Raw genomic sequence first — 15,876 nt, forward strand, 5'->3', positions numbered from 1 at the left:
TGGGGAAATGGTTCTTGTGTAAAAGTTTGAATTGGGGTCAAACTGTGATTTGCATAAAGCTTTTTGAAATAAGAAAACAGCCCAGTCCTATGTGGACCTTACACTGCCAGAACTAGTGTAGAAGGTGACACACATTATCATGGACCCTGGGCTGCTACTCACACCATGGAGTTTCAGTGTTCCCTGGCACAGGGATAAGTCAGCACAGGAAGGAGGTATGGAGTGGGATTGAACAGGGAGGAAACCAGGGCAGAATGATGCAATATCATCATGATATGATGCAGAATAGGGCAATATCAGTGGCAGAGGCATCAGTAATAGCCTATCCTCCTTCGAGACCTCGATATACCTTCGTGGAACCACTTGGACCTGTACCAATGATTTTGCTGGTGTAGGTCCAAGTAGACCTATTTCTACACCAGAAGCTTACCCTTGGGTAAGGAAACAGGAGAGACCTCTGGGACACCCCCCCCCCTCCCAGATGTAAGGCATGCTTCAGTGGGGAATGGAAAGGATAGGATTGGGGCCTAAATCTGGATCCTGTGAACAATATAACCCCTGTGCCATCCTGTATTTCAGGAGAAGCACCTTCAGAGAAGAAGGTGGATGATGTCACCAAGACCCAAGTTGTTGCTTTGTGTACCACCAGCAACTACTCTTATCGAGGAAATACAGGTCACAACACGTTTGTGTTCACTACTGAGCTTCAGGGGTCCTCCCCATTCCGCATCCCTTGCTGTCCTACAGTTGCCTTAGGAGCATCTGCACGTTTAGCTACATCTGGTGGTTATTTCTCCCTTAGTCTGAGGAAGGTGAAGACATAAGAAGTGGTTTTTTGAAGACTTAATTGGACACTGTTCTTGAGTCCAGTGTCATTTGAGATTTCTGCCTCATGTCCTGCAACCCAATTTCAGTGCTGATAAATGTTCCTTTTTTCCTTGTATGTGTTTTTCCTGTTGTATAGTTTGTATTTATTTTTTTTCTATTAATATATTCCTTTCAAATGTAAGTTGTCTTATTGTCATTTGATTTGCACCAGAGTTAGTCATTGGAGCTCCTCAAGAAAACCTAGAGCAGTGGTTTCCAAACTACTTACTTTTACAACCCTCCTCATTGACTGTGGTGGGTCCCAGGCTCACAGTGACAGGAAACTACAGGATAATATGGCACGCAACCTGCTGCATTTTCCAAACAGTGATGTGACCCACAACCCAATTTTTGGATCAAGAAGCTGCAAGGCAGCCAGGGCATAATGTGGCATGATGCGGCCAATGAAGCAGGTCACATGTCGGCATGACCTGAAGTGACTTCAGGATTGTGTGCCATATTGCCCTGCAGCTCCCTGATTGAGGTGGGCCTGTGACCCACCAGAAATCAAGTTGTGATCCACAGTTTGGAAAAGGCTGACCTAGAGAAATATCTATAACTTGAGTGTACTTAAAAGAAAGCTACTTGTCGAACATTATTTCTGCAAGTCACTCTCCTATCTCAAAATGACTTGGTAGACTAGATGCATAAAAGAGCCACAAGACAAAGTCAAATCCATAAAGAGTAAAGTTGTTGGAGTAAGTCTCTGGTGCTTATTGCGTATACAGCATCCTTTCTGTATTCCCAGTTTGAATTCGTATATGTTCTCAGTTTGAGTTAGGAAGACATGATAAACAGGAAGATCCCTGATGTGACTGGATTCTGTCTGCTGCCTGTGTAGAGGTAGGAGGCCTTGGCGTGAGCTCTCATAAACTGAGTTAGTGACTGGTGCCATTTAAAAAAGCGAAGCAGCAAAAGAATATCCTGGCTGTCTCCTCTTCCCAACTCTAATTTAGTTAAGGGACTTAGAATGTGGAGAAGTGCTGCCTACATCTCTTTCCAAGATGGCCACAGGACAGAGGAAGGTTTGGGGGAATTGCTTACAAAGGGATTACAAAGTACAAAGGGAGTACATCTTTAGGGAGTACAAAGATGTTGAACACAGGCAAGAAGCTCTGAAAATTCCTGAAAGGATGACTTGCCCACACAGGTCTCAGTTGAATTTTAGAAAGTTTCTCTAAATGAAGTCTCTATTTAGCACTGAACCTTTACCTTAGGAGCCTATGCACTGGTATTCCCCAAAGCTTATGGGTTTCCTTTTGGAGGAGGTATACTAGAGCCATTAGCTATTCTGTTAGATTCCCTTAGACGAGTGGGGGCCTCTGTTTATGAGTTCATCTAAAACCTCTTGTGTTGGAGCCTAGTTGCCCTAAACAGGGAGAAACACTCGCTATTCATGAAGGTGAGAGCACCTGTATTTTTTCCTTTTATGGGCTCATCAGTCTTCTGATTGGAATAAGGATGAAGCAGCACCATATAAAATTTACTCCATTTTTATTCTGGCTTGTCTCCAATGCAAAATGCAGCCAACTCATTATTTAGCACACCTCTATTTCCTGTATTGGCTTCTGCCTTTCCATTGGACCATTCCAGCGATGTGGAGAGAGGGGATTTGCTGCATGGGTAACAGCCTATCCTCCATACCTTCTTTACCCAGGCTTCGCGCACTGGAGAGGACACTCCAACTTTGCCATATGGTGTTGGCACAACACGGGAAGCAGCAGTTTACCGGTTATAAGTCTTCACTCGATTGGCGTAGAGCGTGATGCCAGGGGCTGCTTCCGGTGGTGGGAGAGATAATTGCATCTCATTGGGCAGCTACCGCCCGCCTTAAGCTGGGCAGCCCCCAGCCAGTAAGGTGTTGCCTCGCCACGGACCGTTAACGGTGTGTGGGGTTTAGGGTGAAAACTGACAAGCAAATCAACAACTCTGCACCATGCAACAGAAAAAAGGAGAGCTCAAGCAGCATACAAGGCCTGTCCCAGTGAGCGCAACCTGCAGGTCCTCTGAGCTGCTCGCAGCAAAGTCCAGCAGACTGCCAGGAGATGTGCTAATGAGCTAGAATCCCTAGCATGCATGCACTGCTGAAACAGATGCCTGCATTGGCTCGGTCATGTCGTGAGACAGCTGGACCACAGCTGCGATACAAGGACATCTGCAGGAGGGATCTGAAGGCCTTAGGAATGGGCCTCAACAGGTGGAAAACCCTGGTCTTTGAGCGGCCCACTTGGAGGCAGGCTGTGCAGCATGGCCTCTTCCAGTTTGAAGAGACACTTGGCCAACAGACTGAGGCAAAGAGGCAAAGAAGGAAGGTCCATAGCCAGGGAGACAGATCGGGGACAGACTGCACTTGCTCCCAGTGTGGAAGGGATTATCACTCCTGAATCGGCCTTCTCAGCCACACTAGATGCTGTTCCAGAACCACCATTCAGAGTGCAATACCATAGTCTTTTCGAGACTGAAAGTTGCCGCCTACTGCTACTACTAGTACTACTACTACTACTACTACTGTTTCCTGTAGCTCCTATGGTGGGAAAAATGCCGCAACATTTGAGAGCACCATGACCAAATACCAGCCTAGAAAATCTGGGTTCAGCTCAGTCATAAAATTCACTAGATAGCTTTTGGTAATTCCTTTGCTCTGCCTGCACTGGAGTTATTTATTTGATCTTGCCATTTGATCTCAGGTAGGGGAGACAGATCTTACGTGCTTTTTTTTTTTAATAACTAAAAGGTGAGAACTCCAAGATGAAACCAGCAGCAAGTTCCCAAGCAAAGGAACAATCACTTCTTTCACATGGACACACTGGGTTCTTGACTATTCTTTTCCTTCTGTTGCTGCCCCCAACTGTCTCCTCCACTCCTTCAGTATTCTGAAGCTGTGGTCATAATTTTCCATTCCTCCCTCATTTGGACTCATAGGCTTTATCATTAATTTTCTGACTGTGCTTCAAGCATCCAGCCCAACTCCTCCAAATAAGTCATCTCTCACTTAAACAAAGGTGGAAAGAAGATACACTAGAACACTGGTTCCCAAACTGTGGGTCGCTAAAAGGTGATGGAAGTATCAGCTAACTAATTGCCTCAAGCCCTGAGGCTATTCAAAAATCAGATACTGTAGCTGCTTAATTACCCTGCAAAGAACTCAGCTCCTGCAGTTTGCAAGCATGTGTAAATATAGGGAGATAAATGTTTGAGCATCTTTTTTGATTATTTCTACTTATTTCTATATTGTATTTTTTAAAAGTCTGATAAACCTAGGTTGGTCCTAATAGGTTCTCTTCCTGGAGGGGCCCAAGTTGACTCCCTCTCTCACTGTCTTTAAGTGGATGATGAATACCTTTATTTTTTCAGAAGGCATTTTTCTTGATTAATGAAGATGTTTCTGGCTGCTTATGATTGTCTGAGTAATTGCATGCATAACTCCTGTAAAGACACAAGACAAGTGGGTGGAAGTCAAAATGGGCCACAATTTTATTTCTCTCTCTCTCTCTCTCTCACACAGAGAGATCTCTGTGTGTGTGTGTGTGTGTGTGTGTGTGTGTGTGTGTGTGTGTGTGTGTGTGTGTGTGTGTGTGTGTGTAAAATGAGCATCCCAGTCCTACTCTGATTGTTAACAGGCCATACAGCAGCACACACATTGTGTCACTGGTGGTTATTTTGGAGCCACTACCACAAGTGGTAGCAGTAGTGGCAGCCTGCTCCCACAGTTGAGCAGGTCAGCCTGTGCAGGGGGAAGAACTCGGGCAGGGAGGGGCTAGAACCAGGCATTCTGGGGTAAGAACCAGGAGGTGGGATGGGAAATGATAACTATGGCACTTGGTGGATGTTATCATCTCTTTCAAAAACCTCCCCTCCCTTTTCCTACTTTGGACATATGCCACCAAAATAAGAGGTGTATGTCTGAGGAGACCCGTAGGTGGTTCCAGGGCTTACTCAGAAGTAAGTAAAATAGTTTTACTTCTCTCCCATTTGCCTTCTGGTCACCCCTCCCCATAGGAAGGAGCTTGCACACTTTTGGTATCACTTATGATTGTCCTAGTAATTGCCTTCATCAGACACAAGACAAGCAGATTGGAATAAAAATGGGCCACAATTTTATTAAAGGACAGCCCAATTCTTCTCTGCTGTTGTAACAAGCCAAATGGCAGCACACACAATGTGCCACTGATTGCCATTTTGGAGAACATTTTGCATGTGGCTGCGTTGGATAGGATTGGGGGCCTGATTCATGAAATGAATTAGTGGTCCTAACTCTTCTAACATGCCATTCCCCTTTGAATAGGGACTCACTACTTTGGAGGTGGCAGCCCGTTACTGTCTATCACCCTGTGAAAAACAAGAGAAATTTAGGTCCAGACTTGACTCCATTTTGAAAGCTGAATCCGTTTTGTGTGCTGTAACCACTTGGGGCCAGCTGGCCAGAGCTCTGCTTGATTAACAGCAAGGAGGCATTCTGCTATCTCACTTTGTATTCCTGGCCAGGGCAATTTGAGATAAAGTTGAGACTTCTTCTGGTACCCAAGTACACCTTAATTGGGAGATTAATTGCTGCTGTGGGCCTCTAGTCGGAAAGGGGGGTGAGTGACAGAGAGTTGCCTCCAGGAAGTACATCACTCTGACAGGGCTTTTTGGTACACACCTGTTCCAATTGGGTACCTTAGGGGTATAAAAGATAGCTTGGATTGGGAGTGGTTTCCACTAGTTCCAGTATGAACATGTGAAGCTTGGGAGAACAGCTGAAAGATCTGTCCTTTGCTTGTGCTCAGCCTAGGAAGCCCTGGGCTTCCACTTCTAGTTAACACTCAAACCCAGTGATTTTCAACTGGTGTGCCATGGCACATTGGTGTGCTTTGAATGGTGCACATTTGTGCCATGGATGTTTGGGGGAGGGTCAATTTTTAGTAGTAGTAGTAGTAAACCTTTAATGGCATAAAAATTTTTAGTAATGCAATTGTAGGATTCGAGTCCCCACAATCAGCATAGTGTGCCTCGTCAACTAATTGTATGCCATGAGATTAAAATAGCTGCTCTAACTTCCACACCCACAAGAGACAGAGGAGAGAAGAGACTCAGATCAGGAAATAAAAACCTTTGTGAAACTATCATTTTTGGGGGACCATAAAAAATATCAACTTAGTCACATATTAATCCACATGAAAAATAAAAATTAAAAATTGTAGAAATGATTCCATATTGGTGGTTATTGGTCACTAAAACATCAGATCTACACTGAGTTAGAATTACAGGTCCAACCTTGTTATACACTGATTTTTTAATGCACAGATTTGACTCAACAAATCTGACTCAAATCTGGCTATTGACTCAACTCAATGGCCACTGCAATTGAGGGAATGTGCTGATCTCTGGAGAAGGGGGAAAATCCATCCCTTTGAAATCACAGTTTAAAAAACTGCTGTTTACTGTTGTAGAGACAGTCATGCAAGGTATAACCTAATTATCCAGATTTTTCTATCTCAATGTGATGAGAATTACCCTTTAAATTAAAGGAAAACAGTCCTTTAACAATAGCCTCCTTAATGCGAGAGGGCAGTTAACTGACAATCATGCTCTCTCCAGGCACAAGACAAACCCCTCCCTTCCCCCTGAGCACATGAAAGAAGGTTAAATGGCAGTGATTATCAGCTCTATTCTTTTCCTCTCACTATGGCTCCTGATGAAGGGAGGGATTTCTACCTCCTAGTGAAGCCTAAGCACCTGGAGAGAGACTGATTGCCTCTGTGTGCATTTCAAAAGGTCAGCAAGACCTTTTAATCACTGGAGCAAAGGGACTTTGTTTTTTAAATTGATTTGCTTTAGTTCCTTTTTTGCCATCCAGTAAGTTCTGGGAATGGAACCCTCTCCAATAATGAAACTCAACCTGTATTACAGCTGAATGGAAAACAGCTAAATCAATCAGTCATCATAGTACTCATATTCTCACCACTACTTCCTATTCATATTCTCACTCACTCACCTTTAACTTCCTAGTTGTTTAGAGGCTGGTTACTAATGGCCTGAGACATTTCTCTGGCTTCGAGGCTGCTGGGATTGGGGCTAACCCTTTCCTTAGTGGACCTCTGTTTCTTGTTTCTTTGCCTCTTCCCTAACCTTTTTGCCAGCTGCAGTCTGTTCAATGAAACATTGTTGCTGTATGTATGCTACGCTGTTGCCATAACTTACCATGTCCTGATGCCTTGATGGCATTCTTCACTCCTAGTCCTCTTCCACCCTTCTCCCTGAACCTTCCACCCTTCTACTATGGTCATAGTTCAGCCAGGAATTCTGGGGATCCCTAATCCATTCAAAATGATATAAGTATTCTAGCAGGTATTCCTCCTTGCTCATTTTCAGTGCTTTGGAGAAAAGATATAAGAGCTGAATTGCATTTCCATCTTCAGAAGCTGTTTCCTGTGACTAAGGATTGGAACCATGTTTTCATAGCTTCTTGTGAGCTGCTTAGAAGCATCTAGAGACAGAATGCTGTACTAAGTGGACCTTGGTATGCTCAAGTAGGACAAGTTCTTGCGTTCTTGTATTCCAGCTTCTGGCAGCTAGATGGCACTCAAATATAGGACATCAGTTGCAGGTATCTTACAGAATTTACCCAAACCCTAAATTACTGTCTGTAATACTCTTATTATTTGTTGGCAACCTTCAGTCTCGAAAGGCTATGGTATCGCGCTCTGAAAGGTGGTTCTGGAACAGTGTCTAGTGTGGCTGAAAAGGCCGATTCGGGAGTGACAATCCCTTCCACACTGGGAGCAAGTGCAGTCTGTCCCTGGTCTGTGTCCCTGGCTATGGACCTTCCTTCTTTGCCTCTTTGCCTCAGACTGTTGGCCAAGTGTCTCTTCAAACTGGGAAAGGCCATGCTGCACAGCCTGCCTCCAAGCGGGCCGCTCAGAGGCCAGGGTTTCCCACTTGTTGAGGTCCACTCCTAAGGCCTTCAGATCCCTCTTGCAGATGTATCGCAGCTGTGGTCTACCTGTAGGGCGCTTTCCTTGCACGAGTTCTCCATAGAGGAGATCCTTTGGGATCCGGCCATCATCCATTCTCATGACATGACCGAGCCAACGCAGGCGTCTCTGTTTCAGCAGTGCATGCATGCTAGGGATTCCAGCACATTCCAGGACTGTGTTGTTTGGAACTTCGTCCTGCCAGGTGATGCCGAGAATGCGTCAGAGGCAGCGCATGTGGAAAGCGTTCAGTTTCCTCTCCTGTTGTGAGTGAAGAGTCCATGACTCACTGCAGTACAGAAGTGTACTCAGGATGCAAGTTGCTCTGTAGACCTGGATCTTGGTATGTTCTGTCAGCTTCTTGTTGGACCAGACTCTCTTTGTGAGTCTGGAAAACGTGGTAGCTGCTTTACTGATGTGTTTGTTTAGCTTGGTATCGAGAGAAAGAGTGTCAGAGATCGTTGAGCCAAGGTACACAAAGTCATGGACAATCTCCAGTTCATGTGCAGAGATTGTAATGCAGGGAGGTGAGTCCACATCCTGAACCATGATCTGTGTCCACATCCTGAACTATGTCCACATCCTGTCCATGTCCCTGAACCATGTCCACATCCTGAACCATGACCTGAACCATGACCTGTCCACCCAGGCTACTCAGCATCATCAGATCATTCCACAAGGACATGAAGGGCACTGTTGTCTTCAATGGCTCCACATCAGACCCCTTTGACATCCGAATACTTTTATTAAGGTTAATGAAAACGGGCCAAAACTTTAGAACTCTCCAGAATTTTTCATCAGGCTATTTGGAAGCAAAGCAAAAGGAGCAGTGGAGAAGGGAAAAGAGAGGCTGCATGAAGTAGAGCCCCAAAGTTTGCAGTTTAGAACATTCATAAGATGGTGTGCAGAAGGAATTACACTGGCTTTATTTTGATCAGCCTCACTAGGTGCGAGATGCCGACTTCAGGTGTACCCAAGGCCCCAAGAAACATTTTTAGAAAACATCTCCAATTTTTAAAAAACAGTATCTAGCAAGTCTGTGTGCAGGTGCCCAAGTAAGTGGTTAGATATTTCATGCAAACTGAGGAAGCTCAATATGCCACAATATGCCAACGCCTATTGTGGCATAATATAAAAAAAAGTGTGTTAGACTTGTTTGTGTTTTTTTAGTATACATATTTTTCATGATATCATATAAAGGAAGAATGTTAGCTGCATGTATCTTCATCATCTATGTGCACTGTTTCTGGTTGCAAACTGAAGCTTGTTCAAACATGCATTTGCACAGCTTTAACAGAAACCTTTCCTTTATGATTGGCAGCAGAATGTGATGAATAGTCTTGGCTTGCAGAGCATTGTGTGTGAGGCAATATAAAAGTTCTAACTGCTAGTCGATCAAGTGCCTCATTCACACGTACAAGTGTGGTATAGTAGACATTGTCTACTTGGTGCCAGACCTGTGTTCCACCACCATCCTACTCAACCTGAAGCATGTATGGAGTGACTATGTGCAAGTTTCTCTCATTAGTTTACCTCTCATAGTGGTTCTGAGGGTGAAAATGTAACAGCAGTAATATCTCAGTCGTTCGGTCTTTGCAATAACAACCTTTAGAAAATTATTGCCATGTAAGTAGGTTCAGGAGAAAGTTAATTCAGGTCTCTGAAGTATGTCTGAGTTGGATTCCAACCAGATTCCACAAGGTGTCTCTGGACTTCATTGTGTGATAGTTCTGGAAGAACCAGATAATGATGATAGATAGATACTTTATTAACGGTCATCCGACCAGCTAGTCACAAAACAACACAACAAAATACACAAAATTAAAACCAACATTCCTTTACACATATATAAAATCATAAAATCATCAATTTATACTCTCAATTTTCTTTCTTATCAACTGTGCAGCATGGCAGAAACGGGCAACCCTGAAATGATTATAATCATTCCCATTTTTTAACATGCATGAAAGCTGAGACATGGGGAAATGGTGGAACTATATTGGTGTTGGCAGGTTGGCAGTTTTAGAGGTGTCGGGGAGGACTTCAGTGCCCCAAACAGTCTTTTATCCTTTTGTTGCTATCACCCTGCCTTTGCTCTCCACTGCTATACAATTTTTCTGTCCTCTCGTTTGCCTCCATCACTTTCCTTTGTACCTCCTGTAATCTTAACCTTTGTCAAAGAACTTCAGGTTCCCTCATAATAGAACTGAAATTTTTAAAGAAATTCATTTTTTCACTGTTTTGAACACCTCCCATCCATGCCTGCTAAATGCTGTTCTTTTGCTGTATATCGATAGAAACAAAGGGATCTATTTATCTTTAAATATACTACCTTGATACCTGAAGAGTTTGAGACCTGAGATTTGCCTTCTGTAAATCTTTTCTAGTATATAAATAAGGATAATTGATCATTGGCCAGAAGTGCTTGCTTGGCTTTGATATTTCCTGGTAAACTGCAATATTTTCTGACACTTAACATAGATCTCCAAAAATATTTAAGATCATTGGGAAATATAGGGGAGCCCCCAGATCTGTGGATACAGGAGCCTTCACTCCTGTATCCACTTCACATACAGGAGGAAAACTGTGTTCCCCTCACCTCCGGAGGCTCTTCTGAGCCCCACATAAGCCGCACACACCTGCCCACAGTCTGTGGGCCTCAGAATGGCTGTTACAATGAAAAAATGTCACTTCTGCCCTCATTGACTTCATCAGCCCTCGCAATGCCTTTTAAAGGCATAAAAATGTCTTTTGCCAAGAAACCGACATTTATTTTGTTGTAATAGCCATTCTGAGGCCCTCAGAGGCTGTGAGCAGACGTATGTGGCCTCTGCGGGGCTCAGAAGAGCCTCCAGAGGTGAGGGGAGTGCCTCTGAAGGGTGGGGGGTTTTCCCAGGATCCACAGTTTCAGGTAATTGGGGGGGGGTTCCAAAATGGATCTCCTGCATATACCAGGGCATGCCTGAACTAACATTCACTGCATTTCTGATAATTCTAACATGCACAAGGCCACTGTATCCAGCACAGCTTTGAAGTAGGCTGGAGGGTTCCTTGGGTAAGGGGATATTTTTTCCCCTTTATGCTGAGTTACACCCCAGCCTCCCCATTGGGGCTACTCAGATCTGTGCTTGCTAAATATCAGGCACAAGTCTGAGTAGCCCTGCGTAAAGCCAGGAGGCCTGGGACAGGGATTAGGATACATCACAGAAGCCTGCTCTGCTGAACCTGCACTTCCCTCCTGGGTTTGATCCACCCGTTCCACCCTCCCTGCCTTCTTTCCGCCCTTGCACATTTCTTACCTCCATTGATAACCACTCCAGTGAATGCAGCATCAGCTGGGTGGCACAGGTTTCCCCATTGGCTCAGCTTACTCCTGAATTGTCACAGATGTGCCTTCTAGCACGTTTTATGACAATCAAGGCTGGTTGATCTCCACTGTGCCAGTGGATCTCCAGGTAAGGATTGCCTGTTACATCAGCCTCTACACTCTCTTTTGGGTCCAGTTTCAGTACTGAAACATCATCTAAGATGATGGCTAATGATTTGAGAGAACCTACCAATAACCAAGATCTCCTGTCAGTTTGCCATAGGATCATGAAATGGTGGTATATGCTTCTTTAAGGGGCTAAAATGTGAACAGACCCTAAGAGTGAAGGTGCATGTAATATTTTAGAACAATAGGTTCAGTCTAGAAATAGTATCCTTCTGTTCAGTACTGATGTGCCTTTCTCTCACAAGGGCGTCTGGTCTAGAGGGTAGAGCCTCCGTTAGCCTGAAGATAACATCAGAAGGTCGCCAGTTCAAGGGCAGCAAGGAGGCAGCTCCCTGAATGGCTGAGTATGGTGAGACCTTGAAGCAGCTGACAAAGCCGAGCTGAGTGATTCCACCTGCTCTTGGCTGAGCAAGAGTGTCTTGGCTGCCCTCCATGTGAGAGATGGAGCTGCTTGTCAGCCTGCGTGGGAGAAGTGGAAGCCAGAAGTGAGACCAAACCAGGAAGATCCATCTGAAATGTTGTTGGTTCTTGAAAGAGAGAACCTTTATGATTGTAAAAATCTCCTTGAGGGATTTAGAAACGCTTTCCAATGTAAACCGCCTTGAATAAAGTCAGAGGAGTAATCCGATGACCAGAAAGGTTGTTGTTATTATTTAGTGTTGGGGTCTTTTTTATTTTTTATTTAAGGGGAATACAGTGAGGTTAACTAGGGGTAGTGCTAGCTGGCTAGTACCCATGAGACTCAGTCCTGCCCCCCCCCCCCCAATAATTATTGGAGCAATCTTTCAGCTTGTTAAAAACTTTCCCTATAAAGAAAAAAGTTATATCCATGAATAAGTGTACACATTGCTTTTAAAAAGGCAGGTAGTCCACCTGAAGAATGAAACCTGGTGGCTAATGGATTTGTCAAGAGTGACTCTTTCTGACCATGCAAACTGTGGAGCTGTGAGGTAGCTCAGCCCAAACCAGAGAAGAAGAGCCATTAGGTGTCCTGTGTGAGGTTGACATGCTTTTATGGTTGGCAGTTTGACCTACAATCCAAGCATGGCTCAATCCACTCCATTCATGGTCTGAAATGGGTTCTGGTGTTTTGCTTGCTTGTTTCATGGTGTCACTTGTATGTATCAAAGCAGATTTAACTGGAACATGTTGCTCTGGCAAGGTGCATCAGTGAAGTGTAGCTGTCTGTTTCTTTGTCCTTTTCATGTAGCAACAAATCTGCAATATGCTGTAAAGTTCCTCCTTTTGCCCAGCTTTCCAGAAATGCCCAGCAGCCTTCCTAGTGAAGTGATAGCGTGTATTTTACGGAGCAGTGTTCTACCTTCTCTGTTAGATTTCTTTATCTTCACAGCTGATCAGTAGCTTAATGAGAGATTTGAGATAACTTGCACTTTAGCCTTTTAGTGAATAGAATTTAATTAAACTTAAACAAACTGCAAAGTTTGATTTGGTTCTTTAAAAAAAAAAAAGCCCATTACAGTGTTCAAAATCAGCATCTCTCCAAGAAAAGCAATGGCAGCTTCTTGAGCATCCTCCTTGGAGCCTTTGATGCCAAAACTTTTCTGACTCAGGTTAATCATCTTAAAAAGATCCAAAGCAGTATGACTTTGTGAACATTTAGCAGATTGTCTGTCTCACTCTGTGTATTTGCTCAGTCCTAAGTACAGGCTGGCGCATGCCTTCGATTGCTGCCTCAGAATTTAATTGCATCAAGGCCAACCTGTGAGACAATTTTACATCTACTCCTTACCAACGTGCAGTTGAACTGAACAATGGGAATCACTGCTCAAATACTGGAAGGCCAGCTGCTGCTTGGAACAAGTAGTGCTGCAATGGCCACTCCACACATTGCCATTCCTGATTCTGGAGGCACATTTCCTGCTTCAGTGTGAAGGAGACTTAGCTGTCCACAGCGGCTTCAGAACTGCATTGCAGTGTTCCTTTGGGATCCCTTTGAACTCACTAGGAGGGTCCTCTAATGTATATGTGGCTATTCATCACTGGAATGGGTGATGTTTTTGTTGTAGAGATGCAGCAAAACCTTGACTTTCATCGCTTAGCTCTTTCAGCCATTTTCAGTTAGAACCAATCTCAAATTTCGTCCATGTGCTTCATCCAATTTTCCATGATCATCAACATTCATGTTTTTCTTTATTTTTGTTTAGGTTTCTCATGTGAACATGTTTGTTATATAGAGTTATTACGTTTGTCACCAGCCAAAATAAATTTGCAAGTTAAATAAGGCTGTTTTGACACTTACCCATTTTTGACTTTCATCCAAAAGTGTAAGATACTGCTGCTTGAGGACTGAAGGAGGATTTGTCTTAAAGACCTTTTAAGTTCAGCATTCTAGGCCTCTGCTTATCTTTCTTGCCAACTGAGAGAAAGCAGTGGGGGATGGGGATACTGGGGGGGGGGGAGTTATTCCTCTAACAACACTGCTGAACAAAACAGATTTGGATTATCAAGCATCCAAAACATCTCCCAAGCTTTCCCACCTCATTTATATGGATGATCTAAAACTATATGGAAAATCAACATCTGAAATAGAATCACTGCTAAAAACTGTCCGAATATATAGCCAAGATATAGCAATGGAGTTTGGATTAGATAAATGTGCAACCCTATCAACAGGGGAAAAGTGGTGAGAACCAAAGGAATTGAGATGCTGTATGGAAACAACATCAAGTGTTTGGAAGCAGAAAATCCCTGCAGGCATTTCGGCATTCTTCAGGCGGAAACCATTAAATATGCAGAAATTAAAAGGAAGACTTAGTAATGAATGTTAGGAGGGTGAAGAAGTTCTTGAAATCCAAACTAAATGCAGGAAATGCCATCAGACCAATGAACACATGGACAATTCCAGTCATATGGTACACAGCTGGCATAGTAGATTGGACCCAGGCTGAATTAGAAGTGCTAGACAGGAAGACCAGGTAGATAATGAGAATGAATCATGTCCTACATCCACGCAGCAACATTGATAGACCTTATTTACCCAGAAGTGTAGGTGGAGTAGTATGTTACAAGTGCACCAAATTGTACAAGAAGAGAAAAGGGCATTGCAAAATTGGTAGTGAAGAAGATGCCTTGAAGCTGGTTTTTCAAGAAAGCATGCTAAGTACTGGGGACGGTGATACAGTAACAACAAAACAGGCTTATCAAAAAGATCAAATGAACATCAGGAAAGAAAAATGGCAAGGCAAAGCACTCGATGGAAAATACACAAAAGACATTGCAGGAAAGGCTGATAACAACAAAACCTGGCACTGGCTAAGATCAGATAGATTAAAGAAGGAGGCAGAGGGATTAATTTTGGCTGCCCAAGACCAGGTACTAAGGACAAATGTATACAGAGTCAAAATTGAGAAAACATCTACAGACAACAAATGTCGCTTGTGTAAAGAAGCTGATGAAAGTGTGAACCACCTAGTCAGCTGCTGCAAGATTGAGCAGACTGACCGACTACAGAGGAACTTGCATGACGAAGTTGCAACAATAATTCACTGGAACTTGTGTAAAAAGTACAAACTGCCTGTAAGCAACAACTGGTGGAGCCACAAAATTGAAAAAGTGAATGAAGAAGTCAAAGTGCTCTGGGATTTTAGAATACAAACCGAAAAGCATTTGCCACATAACACACCAGACATACCCATCAACAAGAAGAATAAGAAAGTCTGGATAGTGGACATTGCAGTACCTGGTGACAGTAGAATAGAAGATAAAGAAAATCTTTATCTGGAGACTGGAGAAAATCACCAAGTATAAAGACCTACAAATAGAAATTGAAAGACTGTGGCACAAAAAAGCTAGAGTGATCCCAATAGTCATAGAGGCTTTGGGTGCTATCCCGAAACACCTGGAAAAGCACTTGGACACCATTGGGATAAGCACAAGCACCATTAGTCAATTACAAAAGTCTACCTTACTAGGAACAGCAAATATACTATAGAGATATTTGTAATGTAACAATATTAAAACAGGAGAGGATTCCAAGATGGCCACCTGGTAGGATCCCTGCTACTGTGCTCCTGCTTTATGCCCTGATATTTCTCTTTAGTTGGATCCTTTGACTCTTTTTCCTCCTCTGGATGCTTCCTGAGTCCTGCTAGAGCAAAGCAACACTACCAGCTGTTTCCAGTCTGCACCCTTGTCTTTGGATTGCAGTGGATTTTAAAAAGCTGCTTCGATGGGGAAGAGGAGAAGGCATAAACACTCCCCTGGACAGGGCAACTCTCCTATCAAGTCAGCCAAGCAGCTACGCCTGGAGGATCTCCCAGCATGGTCAGACACAGTAGGTGAGCTCATGAATCTCGCTTCTCCCAACAGATATGAAGCTCTTCATGTTTCCAAATCAGAGGCAGAGAGGAATTACCAGTCTCCCTTCAGTCATATTGGCACGGCGTCAGCCTGCCCTCCCTCACCCACCCTTTCAGCTCCCTCTCCACAGGACAAGCAGTCATTATCTCAGCAGAACGGCCCCAGTAACTGCTTCTTGACCTTGTTGGGCGATTACAATATTATCATTGGAAACACGCTTCTTTTTGTATGCAAACATCT

The 15,876-nt window shown here is 43.7% G+C and overlaps 1 protein-coding gene across 1 annotated transcript in view; it reads left to right on the top strand.

Annotated features, from left to right (window-relative positions):
* The window catches only part of TDRD5 (tudor domain containing 5), an 89,264-nt gene that overhangs the window by 38,068 nt on the left and 35,320 nt on the right, over positions 1–15,876 (top strand). Inside the window, exon 16 of the mRNA XM_066624534.1 lies at positions 580–685. Coding sequence (XP_066480631.1) covers positions 580–685 — 106 coding nt within the window. The remainder of the gene's footprint in view (positions 1–579; positions 686–15,876) is intronic.

The sequence above is a fragment of the Tiliqua scincoides genome, chromosome 4, assembly GCF_035046505.1.
Source record: "Tiliqua scincoides isolate rTilSci1 chromosome 4, rTilSci1.hap2, whole genome shotgun sequence".
In the NCBI taxonomy this organism is placed as follows: Eukaryota; Metazoa; Chordata; class Lepidosauria; order Squamata; family Scincidae; genus Tiliqua; species Tiliqua scincoides.